Source organism: Mytilus californianus, unplaced genomic scaffold (assembly GCF_021869535.1).
Source record: "Mytilus californianus isolate M0D057914Y unplaced genomic scaffold, xbMytCali1.0.p SCAF_7, whole genome shotgun sequence".
NCBI lineage: Eukaryota > Metazoa > Mollusca > Bivalvia > Mytilida > Mytilidae > Mytilus > Mytilus californianus.
Window position 1 is genome coordinate 105,059,842 of NW_026262723.1, and position 23,412 is coordinate 105,083,253.

At 32.6% G+C, this 23,412-nt stretch overlaps 1 protein-coding gene across 1 annotated transcript in view; it reads left to right on the top strand.

The window, feature by feature from the left end:
• Positions 1–23,412, top strand: part of LOC127709614 (uncharacterized) — a 401,059-nt gene that overhangs the window by 153,728 nt on the left and 223,919 nt on the right. The window contains exons 50-59 of the mRNA XM_052215217.1: positions 808–965; positions 2,419–2,592; positions 4,718–4,924; positions 7,016–7,058; positions 8,662–8,822; positions 12,233–12,409; positions 18,974–19,183; positions 21,272–21,314; positions 21,884–22,053; positions 22,342–22,512. Coding sequence (XP_052071177.1) covers positions 808–965; positions 2,419–2,592; positions 4,718–4,924; positions 7,016–7,058; positions 8,662–8,822; positions 12,233–12,409; positions 18,974–19,183; positions 21,272–21,314; positions 21,884–22,053; positions 22,342–22,512 — 1,514 coding nt within the window. The remainder of the gene's footprint in view (positions 1–807; positions 966–2,418; positions 2,593–4,717; positions 4,925–7,015; positions 7,059–8,661; positions 8,823–12,232; positions 12,410–18,973; positions 19,184–21,271; positions 21,315–21,883; positions 22,054–22,341; positions 22,513–23,412) is intronic.

Sequence of the window (23,412 nt, forward strand, 5' to 3'; positions counted from 1 at the left end):
AATACAAAGACAGGGTTGGGATATAACCACAATTCATTTTAAAGCATAGCTAAAATTTCAAATTGGCCAAGATTAATCATTAAAACAAATTTTGTAGAAATGAATAAGCGAAACGTTGGTTCTCCATAGTAAATAAACTACATGCAAGTAGTTGTCTGTGGAGCATACTAAACTAATTCAAACATACAAGCAATACAAAGTCAAACAAAATATAGACATTTAAAATAAATGAAAACATGAACAATATACATACATGTAATGCAAACAATATATAATTAGGGTGTGGTGGGTGGGAAAAAGAAAAAGCATATTTTGCAAACGAGGTTAATTTGATGCTGGCTGTTGCAAGCCAAAATTTGGAATACCAGGAAGATGCTGAGACCGAAATGGAGTCTGGGGATTCAACCTTTTTGATTGGCTCCTGTATTACTGCGAAATTTAAATAATGAAAACTGATTGGCTGATTACAATTCCAAGACATGACAAATTTGAAATTCTTGGCAATCTGATTGGTTGCTAAGATATACAGGCCCAACAAATCCGAAACAAGGTGCAGGAGTTAAGCAATATTCTAAATACGAAACTATGCAACACAATTTCCATTAATAATGTATTTACAATAAAATACTCCCTTTAATTCATTCAGAGTTAGAGAATCACATATTATTACATGACAGTTTTCATATTAGACATATTATCAGTCCTAGGTCATGATATCAGCCCAAGACACAAAGGCTTGAGTGCTGATTTTGACCATTGTACTTTATGTACTTTAATGATTAATTTTGATGTTAATGTCTTCTGTAGACTAGTCATTAAGAAGCCTGCTGGGATGAAAAAGTTTATAGTGTACCTGTCAGCCAAAGCTTGCTTTGAAGAAAGATGTGTTCCAGATGTCAAGATATTTGATGGAACAGAGATTCCTCAGCCTATCTGTGATTTGTATGCTGATTATAGTTTTAAAAGTATGAATAATACCAGTTGAACATCTTGTTTTTTGTCTGAAGAATACTTAAACCTGAGTTCAGCATAGTTCTTACATTCTATAAGTTTTATGAAGAAAAGAAACCTTCAGTCAACTGAGGTGGGACTCGGTGGCCGAGTGGTCTAAGTATTAATCATACAACTGTTTCACTAGCCTGAGGTTGTGATTTAAAATCCCGCGTGTGGCAGGTTTGCTTGACTCCAATCTTAATTAACAAGAAATGTCATTTTTGCTACCGTAGGTCGGTAGTTCTCTCCGATTACTCCGGATTCTTTCACCAGTATAAACTGACTGTCATGAAATAGCAAAATAGTGCTGATATCATATATTCCTGTCCATCCATTTGTCTGTCTGTGAATTGTAAACAGGTCACATGCAACCCAAGTATAAGTTATATATAGATTCTACCACTGCATCACGTGTGATACGATATTATCCAATCGAGACAGTTAAATTTTTAAATTTAAAATGCAAGGCTCGTAGAGCATTTTAAATATTTATGATTTAGCTGTCGAGAGTGGATAAATATCATAGTGCACGAGATTTGGTGGTGGAATCAGTTTCTCTAATGATTTTTAGACGATAGGCAGTCAATCTTAATCCTTCTCTTGGAACAACCTGCAAGAATATATGTTCTTTCTTTGTGACGTCATCAGGCATGGTCGCCTTTATTCGTGACCTCACAATAGGAATTTCAGAGGAAAACAAGAAAATTTGACATCATTATCGTATTTTGACCAACGAAGAACTGAGATCAAATGAACCAAATGTTGAATGAATAAAAACAATCAAAAGGTCAGGAAAAGGAAAAATCGAGTAAGAATTAGAGAAACGGTTTCTAGCAAACTTTTCCTGAGGATTCAGTAAAACAGTAAATCTTTTCAGGTAGTGATCAACTCTTTCCTCTTGGAAGAAATACACAAGTATAAACATTCTATGAATGATTTTCCTTTTTAACCGGATTTCCAAAGTATCTGTTATTAATTTTGTGATATATGGCAGGTGAGCAGTCGGGTTGGCGGCTGGGCAGGTGGCTGCCAAACAGTGTCCGTGCAATAACTGGAAAACGCTTTGACGAAATCTTTTAAAATTAGATATGTTGTTTCCTGTGACTAAAAGAAGATCAAGTTCGAATTTCACAATCATTCTTCATTTGACCATGCATATATTACAAAACAACAACTGTTTGAAAGTGTGTTTTTGGAAAGTTATTGGAGTGGCCACAAGATTCTATGGTTTAAAAAATATTATCTCATAAACAATCTGGTTTGCTGTCAATCTGACCGCCTTTTGTTATAAATAATTACTGAATAAACTAAATTGAATTGAAGAAGAATTACACTAGCGCATTTTGTGTATCAGAAATTCTATACATAACAATAAAAGTATGATTATCCCTAATCTATTGGTTTCATTAATTTTATATTCTTCAGAGTTTTCCCTTTCTGAATGGGCAAATCGTGTTGGGACAGATATTAAGAGCCAATTAAAGACAGAATTCCGTACACTTCTACTGGAACAGTTAGGGCTGGATGTTATGTTGAAAAACCCATCTTGTAACAGAAGTGATGTTATGTATAGCCCAGCTGTAAATGGTTGGAATAATGGTAAGTCATGTTTATGAAATTTATATATGTTGACGTATTAAGATATAATCAATAATACTATAACTTTCCTTCTATGAAATGCTTGAAAAGAAGGCAAATAAAAAAGTAAGTCATTATAGTTATGAATTTATAGTTCTGCAGGAGAACCATGATTACAGCAGCATTAATAATGATAATTTTCAGAATATTGAGCACTGTCTCCACCTGATATGTCAGGTTCTGTCTCCTAGTATATACATGATTATTTGAAAATTCAGAATGTTCAGCACTGTCTCCACTTTATCTGGCAGGTCATTTCTCCTGTTATAGGTCCGAGTACACAGTTATTTCGTAGTGCATTTCTTTTAGACAATAAATGGAAATAAAAAAAATCCCACCAGCGCTTTCTCAATAATATTTTTACAGTGTGTTGTACTACTTTTGGGACAAATTATATCAAAATTATAGAAAACTTCATCGGCTCTAACTCAAAATATGGATAATTTTATGTTAAGGGGGTCTTTAAATCTTTTGACAGCTTCCGAAATGCTAATTTTTAACCTTTTCCAGCTGGACCAAATCACTACTTTATTTTAAAAATTCATGAATCAAATTTTTTCACAATGTAAATTTATCCCCCTACTTGCTATTTGAGGCATAAAACATGAAGAAATAAATTTGGAAGGGGTATAAAAAAAATTGGCAAGTAACACACTGTCCACACTAGGGACTATATTCGTCGATAACTGTGTACTTGGACCTAATAGGATAGAAAAAGTTGACCAATCTTAATAAAATTTGGTATGACCTAAGCTTAATAAATTATGAGACTGCTTACAAAGTTTCATGGCAATAGGATATATATTATAGACAGTATGATAAATTCTATATTCAACATTGCGTGTTAAAAATTGACGTTAAAATTGAAAAATTTCAACTATCAACATTTGGGGCTTTAAAAATCAAAATATTGCCAAAAAATGCATTTTATATATCATGCATTAAAAGCAAAAGAATACTCATTTGATTTATCAAGCTTAGCATAATTAATCAAAAGTCAAATTTATATATATGAGCCTGTGCCTAAAAATGGGGGTTTTCCAATGAAGGGGGGGGGGGGGGGGGGGCTTACATGAAGATGTAATATTTTCCAGCAATTTCTAAATTTGTGAAGTTTTTTGGTTATAAACTATCCTTACATATGTATTTAATGTACTTTAAATGGAAAGAAAAATTACAAATAGCTTATCATATTAGTTTAAAAGGGTCTTAGGCCAAGTAAGACTGAAAATAATTTACAATTTAATGTTGTGTTTCTGTTGTGTCGTAGTTCTCTTATATTTGATGTGTTTCCCTCAGTTTTAGTTTGTAACCCGGATTTGTTTTTTTCTCACTCGATTTTATGAATTTCGAACAGCGGTATACTACTGTTGCCTTTATTTAGGGACAATTTAGGCCGTAGCACATATTTACATTAAAAAATGCATTCTGAAGCTATAGGAAATAAACATTTGTGTCTTTTTTATCATTTCTATACTCAGGTGACATGATACAATAAATCTGAGCACAAAAAGACTCTTGCATTCAACTTTTGTTGCAGACAGTATTGTCTGATACAAAGATTTTTTCACTTTTTAGTGAAAAACTTGCATGCAATTTTAGTCTCAACAGGCTTATATTTGAACCACTTGCTATCCTACAGAAGAAAAGTAAGATATTATGTGAAAAGGTACAAAAGACATTGTAAAGTGTTTTTTATACAAATTTAGTGAGGTCTTTATTATGGATTTCAACTTTTATGTACCAAGCTCCTCACATTTAACTTGATGCAAACAGGGCATTAGACGAGGGTCATTTATACAACACATTTTGCACATATTGTCTGAGATAATCTTCTTTTCTGTAGATTCAGAGTTCACAAATGAGTAAAACAACTGGATTAAAGCATAGCATAGACAACGAAAATCAAAGGACGATAACTGTGTACTCGGACCAACCCGATTATTTTAATATTTCAGAATGTTCCACACTGACTTCAGTCTACTGTCTTATACCTGATTATTGGAATATTCAGAATGTTTGCACTGACTTGACCTGATCAGTCTGGTCCAGTCTCCTGTAATATACCTGATTTTGTAATTTTCAGAATGTTCAACACTGACTCCCCCAGCTTTGACAGGCCCAGTCTCCTGTTATATTCCAGATTATTGTACTGGAATTGATTGCTGTCTTGACTTTGATTACCTAGATTTACACCTGAATTTCTACCTGTATGTTGACACCTGTAATTATGTCATCAGAGGTGGAATAGAAAAATATACCTTTGAATATCAGCTACTGGATTACCAGTGGGGTAAGTCTTACTCACTGACTAATTATTTGAATGAAAAGAATTTATGGTACTTATTCAAGAGGCTTGCCCTTCCACAATACAATGTATTACAAGTTTTTAGTTCAAAATTCAGAAGGTCTGGTTTTTATTTCTATTAGGAATAATTAATGACCATTAATTAATATTATAGTCATCTGACCTCCTTTTTCCCATACGATAGTCATCATACATACCCACCACTGTTACTATTAATAGAAGATTTGATGAAAAATTGAAAATTTTATAGTCAATCCTGTAGTGATCAAATTAATACCACACTTAGTGTAAATAGTTGTTTGTGACTACATAGTGAATTTTATACATTATCAAATGAATAATGATATTTCATACAAAATAGAAGTTTAAGTCTATATGAATTGTATGGTCTGGCCTGCAACAAACGTTGCAGAAAGCAAGACATAGGGATTACAATTCGGCGTCAGAGAAACAAAAGCTTTAATTATTTGTATAAAGGTTTATATTTCAGTGTGGAAGACTTGAATGCCTTATTCCTTGTATATATATGTGTTATATTTCGAAAAACTATAGTTTTTTAGTCATGTAAATTTCTCACTTATTGTGAATAATAGGGTAACTATATTTGTTATCTACGTTTTTGTGGTCAAGTCAGTTTTTCAGATACTATAAGCAATAGGTCAATTATATTTGGCTGGATTCATTTGACCTTGACCTTATTTTCTTGGTTCAAAAGTCAGTGAAATGTTTTCTTGGTTAAGTCCTTTTCTCAGATACTGCAACCAATAGGTTAACTTTATGTGATGTATGGAATGATTGTTATTAGCACATGTTTGTCTGGCAGGTTTCATCTGACCTTGACCTCATTTTCATGGTTCATTGGTTAGAGTTAAGTTTTCTTGGTTAGGTCTGTTTTTCGGATACTAAAAGCAATGTGTTATATATATATGGTGAATGGAATGATTTTGAGACATACTTGTCAAACTAATAGAGTTCATCAGACTTTTACTTCATTGTTGAACTTATGTAATACTAGTTATACCCCACGCAACGAGTTGCGAAGAGTATTATGTTTTTGACCCGTCCGTCCGTCTGTCAGTCCGTCAGTCCTGTTTCTTGTCATCGCAACTCCTCTCAAACCACACAACAGAATTTCACTAAACCTTTTTAGATAACAGGGACATACTATGAAGTTGTGCATATCGACAGGAAATTACGATTCAATTCTTTTTCTAGGAGTTACGCCCCTTTGAACTTATTTACTTTAATGTACTACTGCAACAGTTTGTCATCGCAACTCCTCTCAAACCACATAAAGGATTTCATGAAACCTTTTTAGATAATAAGGACATACTATGTAGATGTGCATATCGACAGGAAATTACGATTCAATTTTTTTTCCAGGAGTTACGTCCCTTTGAACTTATTTGCCCAATATACTACTGCAACCTTTTGTCATCGCAACTCCTCTCAAACCACACAACAGAATTTCATGAAACCTTTTCAGATAATAAGGACATAATACGTAGATGTGCATATCGACAGGAAATTACGATTCAATTTTTTTTCCAGGAGTTACGCCCCTTTGAACTTATTTGCCCAATATACTACTGCAACCTTTTGTCATCGCAACTCCTCTCAAACCAAACAACAGAATTTCATGAAACCTTTTCAGATAATAAGGACATACTACGTAGATGTGCATATCGACAGGAAATTACGATTCAATTTTTTTTCCAGGAGTTACGCCCCTTTGAACTTATTTGCCCAATATACTACTGCAACCTTTTGTCATTGCAACTCCTTTCAAACCACACAACAGAATTTCATGAAACTGTGTAGATAATAAGGACATACTATGTAGATGTGCATATTGACAGGAAATTACGATTCAATTTTTTTTTCTGATACAATTTTTTTTACTTACACTTATTTTATTTCTCCAATGACAATGTGGGGACGTGGGGTATGTGAGCGCGCTCACTAAGGTTCTTTCATTTTATAACTTTTTTGACCCTCTTGTTTTAAATAGATATAAATAGTATTGTTGTTTCTTTGATGATATACTACTTATTTTTAATTTTTCTTGCAAAATAGGTGAAGTAAAAGAAGAAAAATTAGTAGAAATAATCAGAATAAAGTAAGTATTGTAAGAATAAAGGTAGATATATTTTGATTTCATTGAAATAATAATTTGATTTATAATTGTACAGGGCTTACTGCATTTAGTGTTTTTCTGTAAAAGCTTACCAGTTGTAAATATTGATGTAATTGTTTTATTTTTAAAACTTACAGGATAAATCAAACTTTATTTTTGACTTCTTTTACATCAATCCCTTTTCATTTGAAATTTCATTTTTTTAAATTTTTATATACAAATAATGGATGTTCACCACATAGCCATTCTTGCTATTGCTTTTTGATGAAATAGATAAGTATCTTAGTTTAAGCAGTGATGAAATTACCAATGTTTCCAAGAATTTTGGATTTTTTTTTCTATTGTCCACCCTGTGCAGTGGTGCATTTGTTATAAAAATACCAGACGTCTGTGCATGTGTCTGTCCATCTCGTCTTGTAAGTGCTCTCACTTGTGCAATTCTTTCCAAATTTTTATGTAATTGATATCGAAGATTTATATCATCAATGTCCCAGGTGAGTTTGATAATCCGTGCCAATCATATAATGTTAAGGAGTTATGCCCCTGGAAGACATAAATGACATGGAAAATTGCTTTGAAAGCACTCAAGCCTATATATCGTAGAGGAGGATAATAAAATTTGTATCAAAGGTTAATATTAGCAATGTCAAGGAAGTTTTGAAATTCAGTGCTGATCAACTATTTTACAGTTTTTGGTGGGGTTCGTGTTGCTTAGTCTTTAGTTTTCTATGTTGTGTCATCTGTACTATTATTTGTCTGTTTGTCTTTTTATTTTTTGGCCATGACGTTGTCAGTTTGTTTTCGATCTATGAGTTTGACTGTCCCTCTGGTATCTTTCGTCCCTCTTTTACAGGAGTTATGTCCATTGGAAATGTAAATGCTATAGGAAATTGCACTGCAAGCTCTCTCAATCTTACATCTGTTGTCAGATGTTTATGAAATTTACATTTATATTGGCAACATCAGAAGCAATTGAAAATCAGTATCGATCTTCAATTTTTTAATGTGTTCTCTTGGCAATATAAATAGTAATGTAAAATTGCATTGTGAGTGGTCTCAAGCCTACATTTCTTTAAGGATTGTAATGTGATTTATATCAAAGGTTTATACCAGGAATGTTTTGGACAAGATTAAATAATCGATCAAGAAATTAGACAGAAATTATTGGGTCTATTTGAAATGTAACTTATATTAAACGTTGCATTACAACCACTCACACCTACATTTCTGGTCAGATTTTTATCAAATTCATATCAAAAGTTTATACCAGCAAGGTCTTGAAAGAATTTCATAATAAGAGCTGATCAATAATTTTTACAGCAGTTATGTTTTTGGTAGATATGCCCCTCGGAAATAGAAATTATATGGAAAAAAACATTGTTATCAATCTCATGCCTACATTTTTTTGTAGGATATTTATCTAAAAGTTTAACAGAGCAACCATTTTTTTTAGTTATTGACCTTTAACATAAAATATTTGCAAAGGTGTTGAACATTGGAACTCTGTTCTTGATTTAGAAAAATGTCTGCAGTTTTTACATTCTACAAACACGTCATCCACATTGGCTAACCAAATACATTGTAGGTATAAAATAGACAGACTAGAAGAACAAAAGAAACTAATAGTAGATGCTGAGTTGAAGATTTGTTTAGAGAAAGAAGACTGTAGTATAACAGTTAAACTATTTGATCAACAGCTCATTTCACAACCTCTATGTGACATGGAGATGGATGGACAACTGTTAGGTATGATTATTTAGCAATTATTCCATATTATTTAAAATTTTAAACTTTACTGGATTTTGCTGTGCACTTTTTTCCCTCCTTTCAGAAGATGATAAAATTAGCTAACAGTTGATATGGTCCACTCAGATACACAGTTTAAATCACCAATTATTGTCAGGTATCTATTGTCCATCTATTGTCCATGTCTATCAATACAGTTCACTTCAATTTTTACCTGTGGGAAAGTTCTCAAACCCAACTTTGTTTGTTTTGGCACCTTCTTGAGGAATGAAAAAGGTGCACAGCAAAATCCAGTTAAGTACTTAATTTCTAAAATATAAATGTATTTGAATTTTATTTATCTAGAGCATGCTATGCCTTAGCATTTTTCCAGATACTCCGGTTTGTCTGTACTCAGAGTAAATTTTGAGGTGAAAATGCACCCATTTTAGCCTAAGGGTTCACATGAACCTTAACAGTAAGTTTCTTGGTTTTTATGCCCCCGCAACTGAAAGTTTGGGGCATATTGTTTTACCCCTGTCCGTCCATCCCATTATAGGTATATAGTTATTTCAGATAACTCCTCCTACAGTTTGATGCTAGGAAGTTTTCACTTTGCTGGCTGTTTGTACATATATTGAAGGTGTGCAAGTGGTCAGAGTTTTGATTTTTATAAATATTTGCTCTTTTGGGAGATAGGTGAACTTTTTCATTTTTGGAGTATATACTTGCATAAGAGGTGCATAGCGTTTCCGGATAACTCCTCCTACAGTGAATCATAGACCTATGTGCTCCCATGCTCAACTTTGTGTATTTTAAAATAACACTTTGAATCTGCGGGGGCATGATTTGTGTCTCCCAGACACAATAATATCTCAAAGAAAGTCCTACATTGACTTTGTTATAATACAGTTACTTCAGAGTGGAGTGCGGGTGCATCACTTTGTCTAGTTTAATCGAAGATTCATGATCATATGTATTTGCCATCAACCTTTTAGTCTTGGGGCTAATAAGCTAATATAACATTGAATCTATAAAGGGGTCAATACTGAAACAGGCAGTATTAAAGTATTGAGAAATTTTTAGGGAGCCCAGAGGGGTGTTGAAATATTCATGGCTTTTTGAAAGGTGTCTTGAATTTAATTTCCTTAAAGGTGGGACTTGAAAAAAAGAAGAAAAATTCCAATTTTTTCTTCCAGGTTCCCTGAATGAAATAAAATGATCAGTCTCTTAGATCATAAGTATATTAATCAATATTCATTAAACTTTGATCTTTGTCTCGCATATGCAGTCTTTGTGCTCAACCACAGGCCCACCAGCCCAGGCTTGTAAAACTGTCGGGCTTGTGAAAATCATCTCCACAGGCCAATATAATCTAACTAAAATCTTCTCAAAATTCAGCTTCGGGCCTTTAGATTCAAAAGTCTATTGTAAAGACTGCATGTGTCGAAAGTCGCAGAATGCAAGACATAGGGATTACAATCCAGCGGCAGCGACGGCATAAACTATTTGTGTTATAAAGCTTTTATATTTCAGGAGGTAGAAGACCTGGATGCTTCATACCTTGTATGCAAATGCCTTATTTTCTTATATTAAAGTTTTCTGTCTCATATGTCTATTGCCATTTTCATGGTTCAGCAACTGCTTGAATATTTTTAGTCCCCTATCGACGAAGTTCCAGTTTGCACTCCTACCATCTGTCTGTCTCAGTGTCTGTCCAACCTTCAGTTTGGCAAATCAGTTTTCCACACTTTTTCCCTTCGTGCTTGAAGATATTGATTTGATATTTGGTATATAGTTTTATCATGACGAGTTACAGATTAAATTTGATTTATGTTCCAGTCTGATGATTTTGTGCAGAATTATGGTCCTTGGACTTTGAAAATTCACATAAGTAATCAGTTTTCCACACTTTTTTTCATCATGCTTGAAATTTGGTATATAGTTTACCATGACAAGTTACAGATCAAGCTCGAATTTTGTTCCCATCTGATGATTTTGTGCAGAGTTATGTTCTTTGGATTTAGAAAATTCAGGCAAGTAAACAGTTTTCCGCATTTTTTTTTCATTATACTTGAATATATTGATTTGGTTTTTGGTATATAGTTTTACAATGACAAGTTACAGATCAAATTTGAATTTTTTTGGTTTGAATGATTTTTTTGCAGCGTTAGGGTCCTCGGACTTTGAAAATTCATGCAAATAATCAGTTTTCCACACTTTTCATCATGCTTGAATATTATGATTTGATATTCATTATATAGTTTAACCATGTTAACACCAGGACAAGTTAAAGATCAAGTTCGTTGTTCCACTGTAATGAATTTTTAACTGGTATGGGACTATGTATTGCCATGCAATACTCTCAGAATGCTTGTTTTAGTTGTTTTGTCATTTTGAAATACTCCCTTATTATGAGTTATAGGGTAACTATATATGGTATATTGGATGCTTTCAAGGTCTGCATATACCCATCAGACATGGTTCACCTGACCTCAACCTCATTTCATGTATCAGTGATCAATGTAAAGTTTTGTGGACAAGTCTTTATTTTAGATACTATAAGCAATATGTCAACTATATTATGGTTCATTTGTCAATGTTAAGTTTTTGTGGTTTGGTCTGATTCTCAGATACTATAAGCAAAAAATTAGCTGTATTTGGTGTATGGAATTAATGTAAAGTCGGCCCGATTGGTTTCTCTGACCTTGACCTTTTTTTTTTGATTCATTGGACAATATTTTAATTTTTTCCTGTTTGGGCTCTATCTATGATACTATAAGCCATAGGGCCACTATATTTGGTATATATCATGGAATGATAGTTAGGTTAAGACATGTCTGTCTGGCAAGTTTTCAAGGTTTTGTCCATTTATCAAATACTGTAAGCCATTGGTCAACTATATTTGTTGTAAGGAAAGATTGTAAGGTGTACATGTCTGTCTGGTAAGGTTCATTAGACCTTGACCTCATTTTCATTGTTCATTAATGTAGTCATGTCCCTTTGGCTTACAGTATCTGAGAATATGCAATAGGCATACTTTATTTGGTCTATGGTATGAAATTTAATTTAATCAAGGAAAGCAGGCGAGACATTTCAGCATGTGCACTCTTGTCATTTTAGTTGCATTTTATTAAGTTAGTTACTTTTTAGTATAAATAAAGTTGCCTTCACAAAGAATTTTAATAATCCGACCTCGTACACCATATTGAAATTAAAAATATTTCACAGTGGCTAGCTTGACTGTTCCTGCATTTTTCTTTCTCTAAATATTGATACCCAAAAAAAAAAGAAACAATGGCCGTCTTTTCCCTCAGAGCTCCCAAGATCTTTGATTATATTGTCATGAAATGAAGAAACTTCTTTTTCATGACACCTTAGCAACATAGCACATTAGGCTAAAAAGTCATAGAATATGTTTTAATTTCTAGATATATCATTTACTGACTGGGTAACGAAGCAAGGAGAAAATATTGGCAAAACTTTAACCAGTGCTGTAACTAATAAATTACTGGACGAATTAGGTCTTACTAAGTTCATGAACTCAGTTCCCTGTGATAGATATGCTGGAATATTTGCTGACTCTGAAAATGGCTGGAATAGTAAAGGTAGGATACTTATGTCAAATGTAATAAATACTTTATAAAAATTTCTGAATTTACAGTTATTACTTTCTACTGGCATTTCATCAGTGTAATTTTGTAGTATGGACTTACACACATTGCTATTGAAGTGCATATGTATTTAAGTTTATGTTCAGTGACATTTGGATCACCATGACCTATATTAAAAATGTTAATAACTTTGGTTATGTTTTGCAGCTATATAAAAATAAGTGTATTATATAAATAATAATATAAATATAAATGTAAAAAGTAAAACAATTATTACTAGAAAAACAAACAGCCTGATTCATAATAATACAATAAACTAAAAAACAGATATGACAGACGGCAATTAAGGACTACCACTGAATTTTCAGGCTCCTGATATATAGAATATGGCTGGATAAAACATGTTTGTGAGCTCGCAATCCTACCCTAACCTGGGACAGTGATGTAACAGTAAAATATAAGAACAGATTGTAGAAACTAGTTGGAAAGGGCTTGATTTATCAGATTGTCAGAAAGCACAAAAAATAAACAAAAAAAATGTCAAAAGACACAAAGTATATATCGAAGAGTACTCACAATTACTAACATTTAGTGCAAAACCAATAACTATTGATTGAATCATGTTTCCACAATGAAATGTCTTGATATTTGGGAAACTTTTATTCTAATACAAACTTATAGTTGATATTAACATTTAACATAAAAATCAGTTATGGATTGCTGCATTTTAAGTTAAAGTGCTAAGCCCCAAGTAGTCCTAGGGAATATTTTATTTAAGCAAAAACAAAATGAAATGTGTTCTAAGTGTTTTCTTTTTAAGAAAAGTAGGGTTGGTATGTATGAACTTTTTGGGTAACTTTTTTGCGTGACTGAGGGGTTCACGCTTATATATTGGCGAGTTTTGGATGTGTCTATGAGCCACTTGATATCTCTTGGCCGGAAGTCGGAATAAAATTCTCGGGACGTCTCGAAAGTTTTCGATCATTTATACAGGTAGTTATCTACGTCTTTGATACGGTCCCTCTATGGCTATGCTACCACGTGACATTACACCATCAAAGTATTTGGAAAGTAAACACTAAGGCTAGGTTGCAGTCAATAAATCGTTTAAATATAAGAACCTTTTTGCCTTTTCACAACAAGTATTATGACAACGCAATTATATTTGTTTTAAAACGACCCCTGTACACTGTGTGTATCTAGGTCAATTATAACGTTGTATTGTGCATTGTCATGATAACATGTAAACTAATTATGTCTGAAGATTTAACCACGTGTGTATTTTCATCATAGACTAAGGAGGGAACATTCTGGTTTAAATGTGTATATTAGATCCGAAAACAGAAAGATAACATTATTATCAAAAGTATTCAATTTAATTAATTCAATAGAAATCAAAGAAATATATACAAAATATATACTGTATTTATGTTTCTGTAGAAACTAAATATTTAATTGAAGTCAGAATATTTTCAGAGTTGCAATTAAGAAATAAGTATTTATATGACAAGATACTCTGCTTTGGTATTTTTAAATATTCATTTGTAAATGAATGAATGAAACATGCATAATAATTAAATCTGAATAAATCCTTTCATCATACCGAAAAAATGTTGATAAACAATAATAATTATCAATAATTATATTTCTACGTTAATTATTTCCTACCGTTTTAGTAAGGTTTTATAAGTAATTGTTATTTATTTTTTTGTATTGTAATATATCCATAAAACGGAAAGTAAGATAAATTAATTAAATATTTAAATTTTAAACGGTCGTAAATAAAAATACTTGTGTGTTTTCAATTCACAAAGATTTTAAATCCTTGCAGCTCACAAAAAAACGTAATAATAATTTACAATAATCATAACAAAATTTAATTAAATACTATCATAATGTTAATTTTTTTGTACTGTTTTAGTATGGATTTATAAGTCTTTGCTTATATTTTGTATAGTAATCTATTCATATAGTGGAATGGTAGAATTTAAAAATAGATTCATTTAATTAATAAAAAGTCTGTCCGTAAATATTTGACGTTTGTTTTTATTGATACTACATGTATATATATTAAAAAGTTTCGGAAAAAAATACTAACAGGAACATATGTTTATTATAAAATTTCAATTCTATTTTTGTTTGTTTGTTTTAATAGTTTAACCTTATAACATCTACATATTTGTACTATGGTACGATTTTGAAAATTGTATTCACTGTGTTGCCCAACTATCCTACACGTCTTGATTCATTCACATTATAGATCACATTTCAAACGCACACTATCGGTTTGCGTTCTCAAAAATTCCAATAATGCTAATTTCACTAGTGAATGCGCATTTTCGTTTTTCTTATCTAAATTTAGGACACGGCTGTAAGAGATTGAAATGTGACTTTCATGCACGGTCATCATTACTTACGGTATTCTGACCTCGAGCTGTTTCTCCTTTGTTTCTTTTTTGAGTCACTGTCCTATAATAAACTTTGACCTTTTCGAAAAGCTAACTTAAGGATTGTCTACCCAAGGAATATTCCTTGACTTTGTAATTTATTTGGCCTTTTAACTTTTTTCAATCGAGTGTCACTGATGCTTTTTTGTAGACTGGCGTCTGGCGAACATCATTTTAATTCTGGTATCTTTTTATATCTGCATACCTTTTTATATAAATTGGTTATTTTGAGGGTATGTACAGGTATTCATAAAATTTCTGAATTAAGATATTCTTTGGCAAAACCAAGTTTCCCTGTAGAATATTTGAATTGATTTAAGTAAAATCAGGAAATCCTTAAAATTTGAGATGTTTTATTAGACCAAAGAAATCTCTTTATAAGATGTCCCAATCAGTTGCATGCCACAGGTTTCATTGCACATGGAAATTGGACTTTAGATTTATATAAAAGAGACGATTTTTCATTCCCTATTGTATATTTTGCTTTTTTAGACGGCGATGTACCTTTGGCTCCATCATACGGTGTTTATATATCCGAACTTGTTCGGTATGCCCGTGTGTGTAGTGATGTCATAGATTTTAACGAACGTAATCAATGCATCACTGGTAAATAATTAATTCAGGGATTTCGTTACCATAAATTACTTAAAACTTTCACTAAATTCTTTCATAGATACAAAGATTTGATAATTAATTTGGCTGTACCTGTAAAAAACTTATTAAAAATGCTATTTCACATCCTAAATTTTACGGTAATAGTAATATTGTACTTAAAGCGCGGAAATCACTATGTGATCCGTGTAAACTCATCGAACCTTTAAACAAACTTATTAGTTAAGGGTTATCGTACCAATGTTGTAATTAGATCTCTGAATATAGTTTACATTGGCACTAATATCCATTTTGTCATTAGCAAATTAAAACATAACTAAATTTGTATTTTCTTTTCAAACGAGATGTATAGAGATGCACACACGTTCATTTTTATCTATAAAGAAGTCACTCCTAACTATCCTACTACCTGTCGATACATTTATTTTTGGCATTGCACAAGTCATGTCTTCTTTGACTGTTCATGACGTTAAAATACTAAATCCCTGGGATGTGTTTTAGTTGATTTCAGTCTCTGATGCATGATGTTTTATTATTAATTGTTTTGGCTTTTAACTAGCTGTCAGTAACTGCGAGTACTCTCAAATCGTACTTTCTTTTTAATTTGACCTGTTGATACTATTTGTAATGCTTTTTTGTTATTTAATGTTAACATGGATCTTGTCTATATACAAGCTTTGATTATTTGGTATTACTACAAATTTTCACTTCTTCGTACTATGAACATCAAAATTATTTCATTTCTCCTTAAATACTGTACAGGAAGTTTTATCTAGCACTTATTGTATAGTTTTATTGTGGATATGCACCCCATATGTACCTAGTGTAAAATTAGTTTTATTGATATTAAAGAAATTTCTTGGTATTCCTAAACAGAAGATTTTATACACACAGAAGAAGAAGTATACTTAACAACAAAATTATTTTCATTTACCTGTGTATAATATGACACAGGTTTTTTCAAAAGTGATGATTTTCTAAATATTGTTTAACATTTCACAGTGTATCATACTTTAACTTTGTTTAAACCTGTTTATTTACTTTTGACCTTAATTATTTATCCCTTATAATTTTTATTAACTATGTATTTGCATTCAGGTATCACAGATCAAATGTATTCGTTCATTGTGTGTTAATTTACGTTTTTTGATTGAGTTAAGCCTTCCAATTGATATTTTATAGTGTGTCTTTCTATGTTGTGATGTTATACTATTGTTTCAGAAAAGGGAGACGGTTTGGTACCATTAAAACGTTTAATCCCGCTGCAAATGTTTGCACCTGTCCTAAGTCAGGAATCTGATGTATAGTAGTTGTCGTCTGTTTATGTAGTTCATACGTGTTTCTCGTTTCTCGTTTTTATATAGATTAGACCGTTGGGTTTCCCGTTTGAATGGTTTTCCACTAGTAATTTTTGGGGCCCTTTATAGCTTGCTGTTCGGTGTGAGCCAATGCTCCGTGTTGAAGGCCGTACCTTGACCTATAATGGTTTACTTTTATAAATTGTAACTTGGATGGAGAGTTGTCTCATTGGCACTCATACCACATCTTCCTATATCCAATTAACATCTTCCTATATCCAATTAACATCTACCATGAGTACAGACAGCTTCAATAACGAGTTGAGAACATGAAATTCCAGATTATAAAGCAAACTGAGTGCATAAATTTATATTGCGATTGGTTTGTGCAATTTGCATAAGTCATCCAGTTTGTAGAAATTGGGATTTGCAAAAAGGTTATCATCGGGAAAATTATGTACATTCCAAAGTACTAAATAAAATAGTCTAGCTTTAAAATGTATATTCAAATAGTAGATGTCAATATACACTTTCAACTGACTTCTTCTAATCACAATCAATTATTTCAATTCAAAAGCAAACACAAATTCAGCAACAATCTTTTGGTGACCCGGCAGTCAGCGGTCTTAGGTTCACGTATTGCTTTTCTTTTTTTTTAAAGAGCAACTTGTTTTACCTTGAGTATTTAAGATCAGTTGATCTGCAATTTTGTATTATCATACTTCCCTGAGCCGTTATCACCTTGCTCAATCCCTATGTAACTTTCATATCACAGCTATAAACCATGAGCAAAACTTATCAGCTGTGAGAATTTATTTAGTTAAATCTCAATATGAAAACAGAACTTATCCAGCATACTTTTTAGCTCACCTGGCCCGAAGGGCCAAGTGAGCTTTTCTCATCACTTGGCATCCGTCGTCCGTCGTCCCTCGTCGTCGTCGTCGTTAGCTTTTTACAAAAATCTTCTCCTCTGAAACCACTGGGCCAAATTTAACCAAACTTTGCCACAATCATCATTAGGGTATCTAGTTTTAAAAATGTGTCCGATGACCCCGCCAACCAACCAAGATGGCTGCCATTGCTAAAAATAGAACATAGGGGTAAAATGTAGATTTTGGCTTATATCTCTGAAACCAAAGCCTTTAGAGTAAATCTGACATAGGGTAAAACTGATTATCAGGTCAAGATCTATCTGCCCTGAAATTTTCAGACAAATCTGACAACCTGTTGTTGGGTTGCTGCCCCTGAATTGGTAATTTTAAGGAAATTTTGCAGTTTTTGGTTATTATCTTGAATATTATTATAGATAGAGATAAACTGTAAACAGCAATAATGTTCAGTAAAGTAAGATCTACAAATAAGTTGTCATGACCAAAATTGTCAGTCGACCCCTTTAGGAGTTATTGCCCTTAATAGTCAATTTTTAACATTTTTTCGTAAATTTTTGTAATCTTTTACAAAAATCTTCTTCTCTGAAACTACTGAGACAAATTTAACCATACTTGGCCATAATCATTATAAGGGTATCTAGTTTAAAAAACTTGTCCGATGACCCCGCCTTCCAACCATCATGGCCGACTTGGTTAAAAATAGAACATAGGGGTAAAATGCAGTTTTTGGTTTATATCTCTGAAACTAAAGCATTTAGAGCAAATCTGACAGGTGTCAAAAATGTTCATCAGATTTAGATTTATCTGCCCTGAAATTTTCAGATGAATCCGACAACTGGTTGTTGGATTGCTGCCCCTGAGTTAGTAATTTTACAAATATTTTGCAGTTTTTTGTTATTATCTTAGATATCATTATAATATCTAATATCTAATACTATTAATTATGATTTTAACCTTATTTTACATGATTTCCAAAGCATCAGTAAATACAGGTGAGCGACACAGGCTCTTGAGAGCCTCTAGTTTTTTTTATTAAAACAACCAAGCCTAAAACTGTCTATAAAGGAAGAAGAAAAAAGAACAATACACAAAATTAAATGTCTTAAAATATCAGCCACTTGTCACAATGTGAAGATATATAGACAAAAAGGTTCACATTATGGTTTTCTGTTGTTATTTTATGATATCAGTGTGCAGAAAACCTGATAAACTGTACAGATTCACCACAAAAATGACAATAAAAAAAGAGTTGGTCCTGGTAGAGAAACCCCTAACATAATTATATTTATTCTAGCCTGATTTTTTTTCCAGATTGTCCACCAGCAAGTAACCTGCCTCCAATAGAAACTTCAATGACTTGCTACATTCCAAGTTATTGTACAGGAATAAACTGTTGTATAGAAGTGGATCAGATTGGTAAAACTTTTAATGTCTATGCTCTGTTAGATGGCTGCAACCAGAAGCTTACTTTGGGTATTGAAAGAAGAAAAATTGATATTTCACTGCTAAATTATAATTGGGGTAAGAATTGTATAATTTTTACCATGATATTAAATTGGTCTACCTGTATGCAATAAAAATAGAAATTATTGCAGTAAACTACTAGTTTTGGTATTTGGTTGGTACTTAATGTCAGGTAAAAATTACTTGACCACCTATTGTAGATTCAGTCTTTGAAAAGATGATCATAGTCATTCAAATATAAAAAAAGATATTTTTTGAAAAAACTTTACATTTTTCTGTTCGTGTTAGAGAAGATAAGTAATATGTCATCCCTGGAATTAATCTATCCAGCAGTGAAACCAAGGTTAAACAGGGGCATCCCTTTGGTGGTGCATGATGTATGCAGCTATGTAGAGTAGGAATAGGGACATTTAATCTTATGCCTTGTATGGAGAAGTTCATGTTAGAATTCCATTAAACCTAGCCTCATTTTTAGCTCACCGGGGCCCAAAGGGCCCCATGTGAGCTTATGCCATCACTTGGCGTCCGTCGTCGTCTGTCGTCGTCGTCGTCGTCGTCGTCTGTTGTCATCTGATGTCGTCTGTCGTCGTAAACTATTTCAAAAATCTTCTCCTCTGAAACTACAGGGCCAAATACCTTCAAACTTTAACTAAATGTTTCTTAGGGTATCTAGTTTATAAATTGTATCCGAAGTTTTGATCCATCGACAAACATGGCTGCCATGGCTAAAAATAGAACAAGGGGGTCAAATGCAGTTTTTGGCTTATATCTCAAAAACTAAAGCTTTTAGAGCAAATCTTGCATGGGGTAAAATTGTTCAATTGGTCAAGATCTATCAGCTCTGAAATTTTCAGACGAATCGAACAACCCATTGTTGGGTTGCTGCCACCGAATTGGTAGTTTTAACAAAATTTTGCAGTTTTTTGTTATTATTTTGAATATTATTAAAGATATATATAAACTGTAAGCAGCAATAATGTTCAGCAAAGTAAGATCTACAAAAAAGTTAATATGACCAAAATTGTCAATTAACCCCTTAAGGAGTTATTGCCCTTTAAAAACAATTTTACACAATTTGTTCATCAAGTTTGCTAACATTTAAAAATCTTCTCCTCTGAAATACAGGTGAGCAATTCAGGCTCTTGAGAGCCTCTTGTTTTAAGTTGCATTTATTTCATTTGAACCACCTATTGGATTTGTTGTTAATTAGGGCCCCGCCGAATGGCGGACGCCCTATATTGATCAGTCTGTCCGTATGTCTGTCTGTTTGTCCGTATGTCTGTCTGTCCGTCCGTCTGTCCGTCTGTCCGTCCATAACAAATTGTGTCCGCTCTATATCTAGAGAACCGTTATGATTTCAAAGTTTATACTTGACATGTATATTAACCAACACCAGAGGGTGTGTCATAATGTATGTACAACTTCCTAGGTCAAAGGTCAAGGTCAAAAACTTTGGTTTTAGTTGACAACCCCATGTCCTATGGTAAATATCGTGTCCACTCTATATCTTGAGAACCGTTATGATTTCAAAATTTATACTTGACATGTATATAAACCAACACCAGAGGGTGTGTCATAATTTATGTACAACTTCCTAGGTCAAAGGTCAAGGTTTAAAACTTTGGTTTCAGTTGACAACCCCATGTCCAATGATAAAGATACAATTTTTTTACCACACATTATTCACAGCGGGGCCCACAGAGATGGATTCCATCTCAATGATATCTAGTTTGTGCTTGTCCTGAAATGCATGAACTACTTGCCACTGGATATTAAGCAAACAACAATCAAACACATAAGGACATTTTTATGATAGATTATAGATAACTTCAAATCATCTGTTTTTGTCTGATTTATAAGTTCATCTAAGTCATCCAGATATATCAGATTATATCTTTAACATATTTGTTACTTAGGTATTACAATCCACAAATACCTATATTGTTTAATTGAAAACCACAAATACCTATATTGTTTAATTAAAATCCACAAATACCTATATTGTTTAATTAAAACAATGTAAGTAAAGTAAATCTCAGGAAAGACAACATTAGAAAATTTTTTTTTTTCATGACTCATATTTATCTTTCTATTTATTACTATTCAACATTTTATATAATATTTATTGTTAATGTATAATTTTAGGTGCAACTCAAATTTTCACACTTATGGATATTATTTATCTGGAGTAAGTACACCAATAAACAGTTATTATAATGATAAAGTAGGAATGAAAGGAATTATGTAGTGAATGCCAATGAGACAACAACCCAAAACTAAAGTTTACCAGATGTAGATATAGATCTTCATTGATGAAATCATCTTAATGTTTACCTATAAATAACAGGAAGTGTAGGATCAGCAAGACAGCAATCCAACAACACAATAAAACATCAGTAAGACTTAGAGGATTATTCAACAACAGACAAGCATCTTCAGCATATAGCCATTACAAGTTTAAATTGACTAGTATAAGTCCTGACAAGTTGCGAATAAATTTAACAAAGATTACCAAAAGAGCTTCAATCAACATCAAATTCTACCAATATGTCACTCTTGTTAGGGTTTATTGATTTTGATCTCATTTTCATGATTCAGTAATTCAGTGAACTTGTTATATGTTATTTGCAAGCATTGCACCTTTGTAAGTTTGATATTTGTAGTTTCACCATTGTCTTATAGGAAGTTATTATTCAGCCATTATAATTTACAAAGATGAGAAGTTTTTGCAGATGGTTTGATATTTATCTTTTGTAGGTACTCAATACATGATTTGAAAGGAGAGAATAGCTACATGCTTAATGGGAAAATAAAAGTTTGCTTACAAAAAGGAGGTGGATCATGCTTGTTTACAAAGACTCTGTTTGAAAATACTAAAATACAAAAGTTTGGATGTGACTGGTCTCACAGTGAATTTAAAATACAAGGTATATTTGTGTTCTTCTTGAGTTCTTCTTCATAACTTATGGGCATAACCAAAAAACCATCAATTTTACAATGTAAATCTTAATTTTGATTCTAGTGTCCCTTTTAATCTGACATATGGAATAATTTGTGCCAAGATTTCTAGATTAAAGTAAAATAAAAGTATTATGATACAGTATTGTTTTGATAATACCTAGTTATTTGAGGAATATCATTATGAAAATATACTCTCATAGGTATTGAATTAAGAAAATGTTTTCATTGGAATAATCTTATTTGATATTTTTCAGATTTTTCTCTCCAGAAGTTTTTATCAGACAATGATGTAGTTGACAATGCAGCAGGATTAATACTGGACAAGTTATTGGAGGAATTAGGAATAACCTCAGAACTTAAGGATACACAATGTAGTAGATCAGAATCACCCTATAGTCCTGTAAATTCAAAAGGCTGGAACATAGGTATTGAAATTTAAAATTGTTTTCTACTCAGAATATACCATACAATATTTTATCCCCACTCTTAATGTTGGGCTATATAGCAATTACCTTGCCTTTTCGGCTGGTAATACCTCCGTATGTTCATCCAACAATTAGTCCCGTCACATTTTTCTCAGAAACTTCTGAACAGAATGACTTCTTATGTAGTCAGCAGCTCAACAGTGATGAGTTGCACTATGAGCATTTTTCAGATCTTTCAGACACCTACTTCCAGTTTGCTTGATACTTGTAATTACATGTTTTGATACCTTGACCTTAAATTTTTGTCACTTTTTTTCTCAGAAAATGCTATTTAGAATGACTTTCATATTTGTGCAACATCTCAATAGTGATGGGTTGTAGTGTGTGAGTACTTTTTTGATCTGTCAGATACCTTCTTCCTTTTTGCATTCTTGGTTAAAAAGAACTTGACTTAACAATTCAGAACCTTTTGATTTTCTTCTGATGTCAGTGAGGGAGACTTTTCTTCACTAGAAATCTTTGGATCCTTCCATTGTCCTTAAAACATTATCCAGGTTTGAGCTCACCTTTCCAAAGGAAATGTTAGCTTTTGCCATCACTTGGCGTCTGTCGTCGTCGTCGTCGGTCCAGTGTAAACTTTTTCAAACATCTTCTCCTCTGAAACTACTGAACCAATTCCAACCAAACTTAATAAGCTGAATGATCCTTAGGGTATCTAGAATATTTTTTGTGTTTTATTTTCTGTTTCGTCATAAAACATGGCCGCCATGGCTAAATATAGAACATAAGGTTAACATGCAGTTTTTGGCTTATACCTCAAAAACAAGCATTTAGAGCAAATCTGATAGGGGGGGGAGGGGGGTAAAAATGTTCATTAGGTCAAGTTCTATCAGCCCTGAA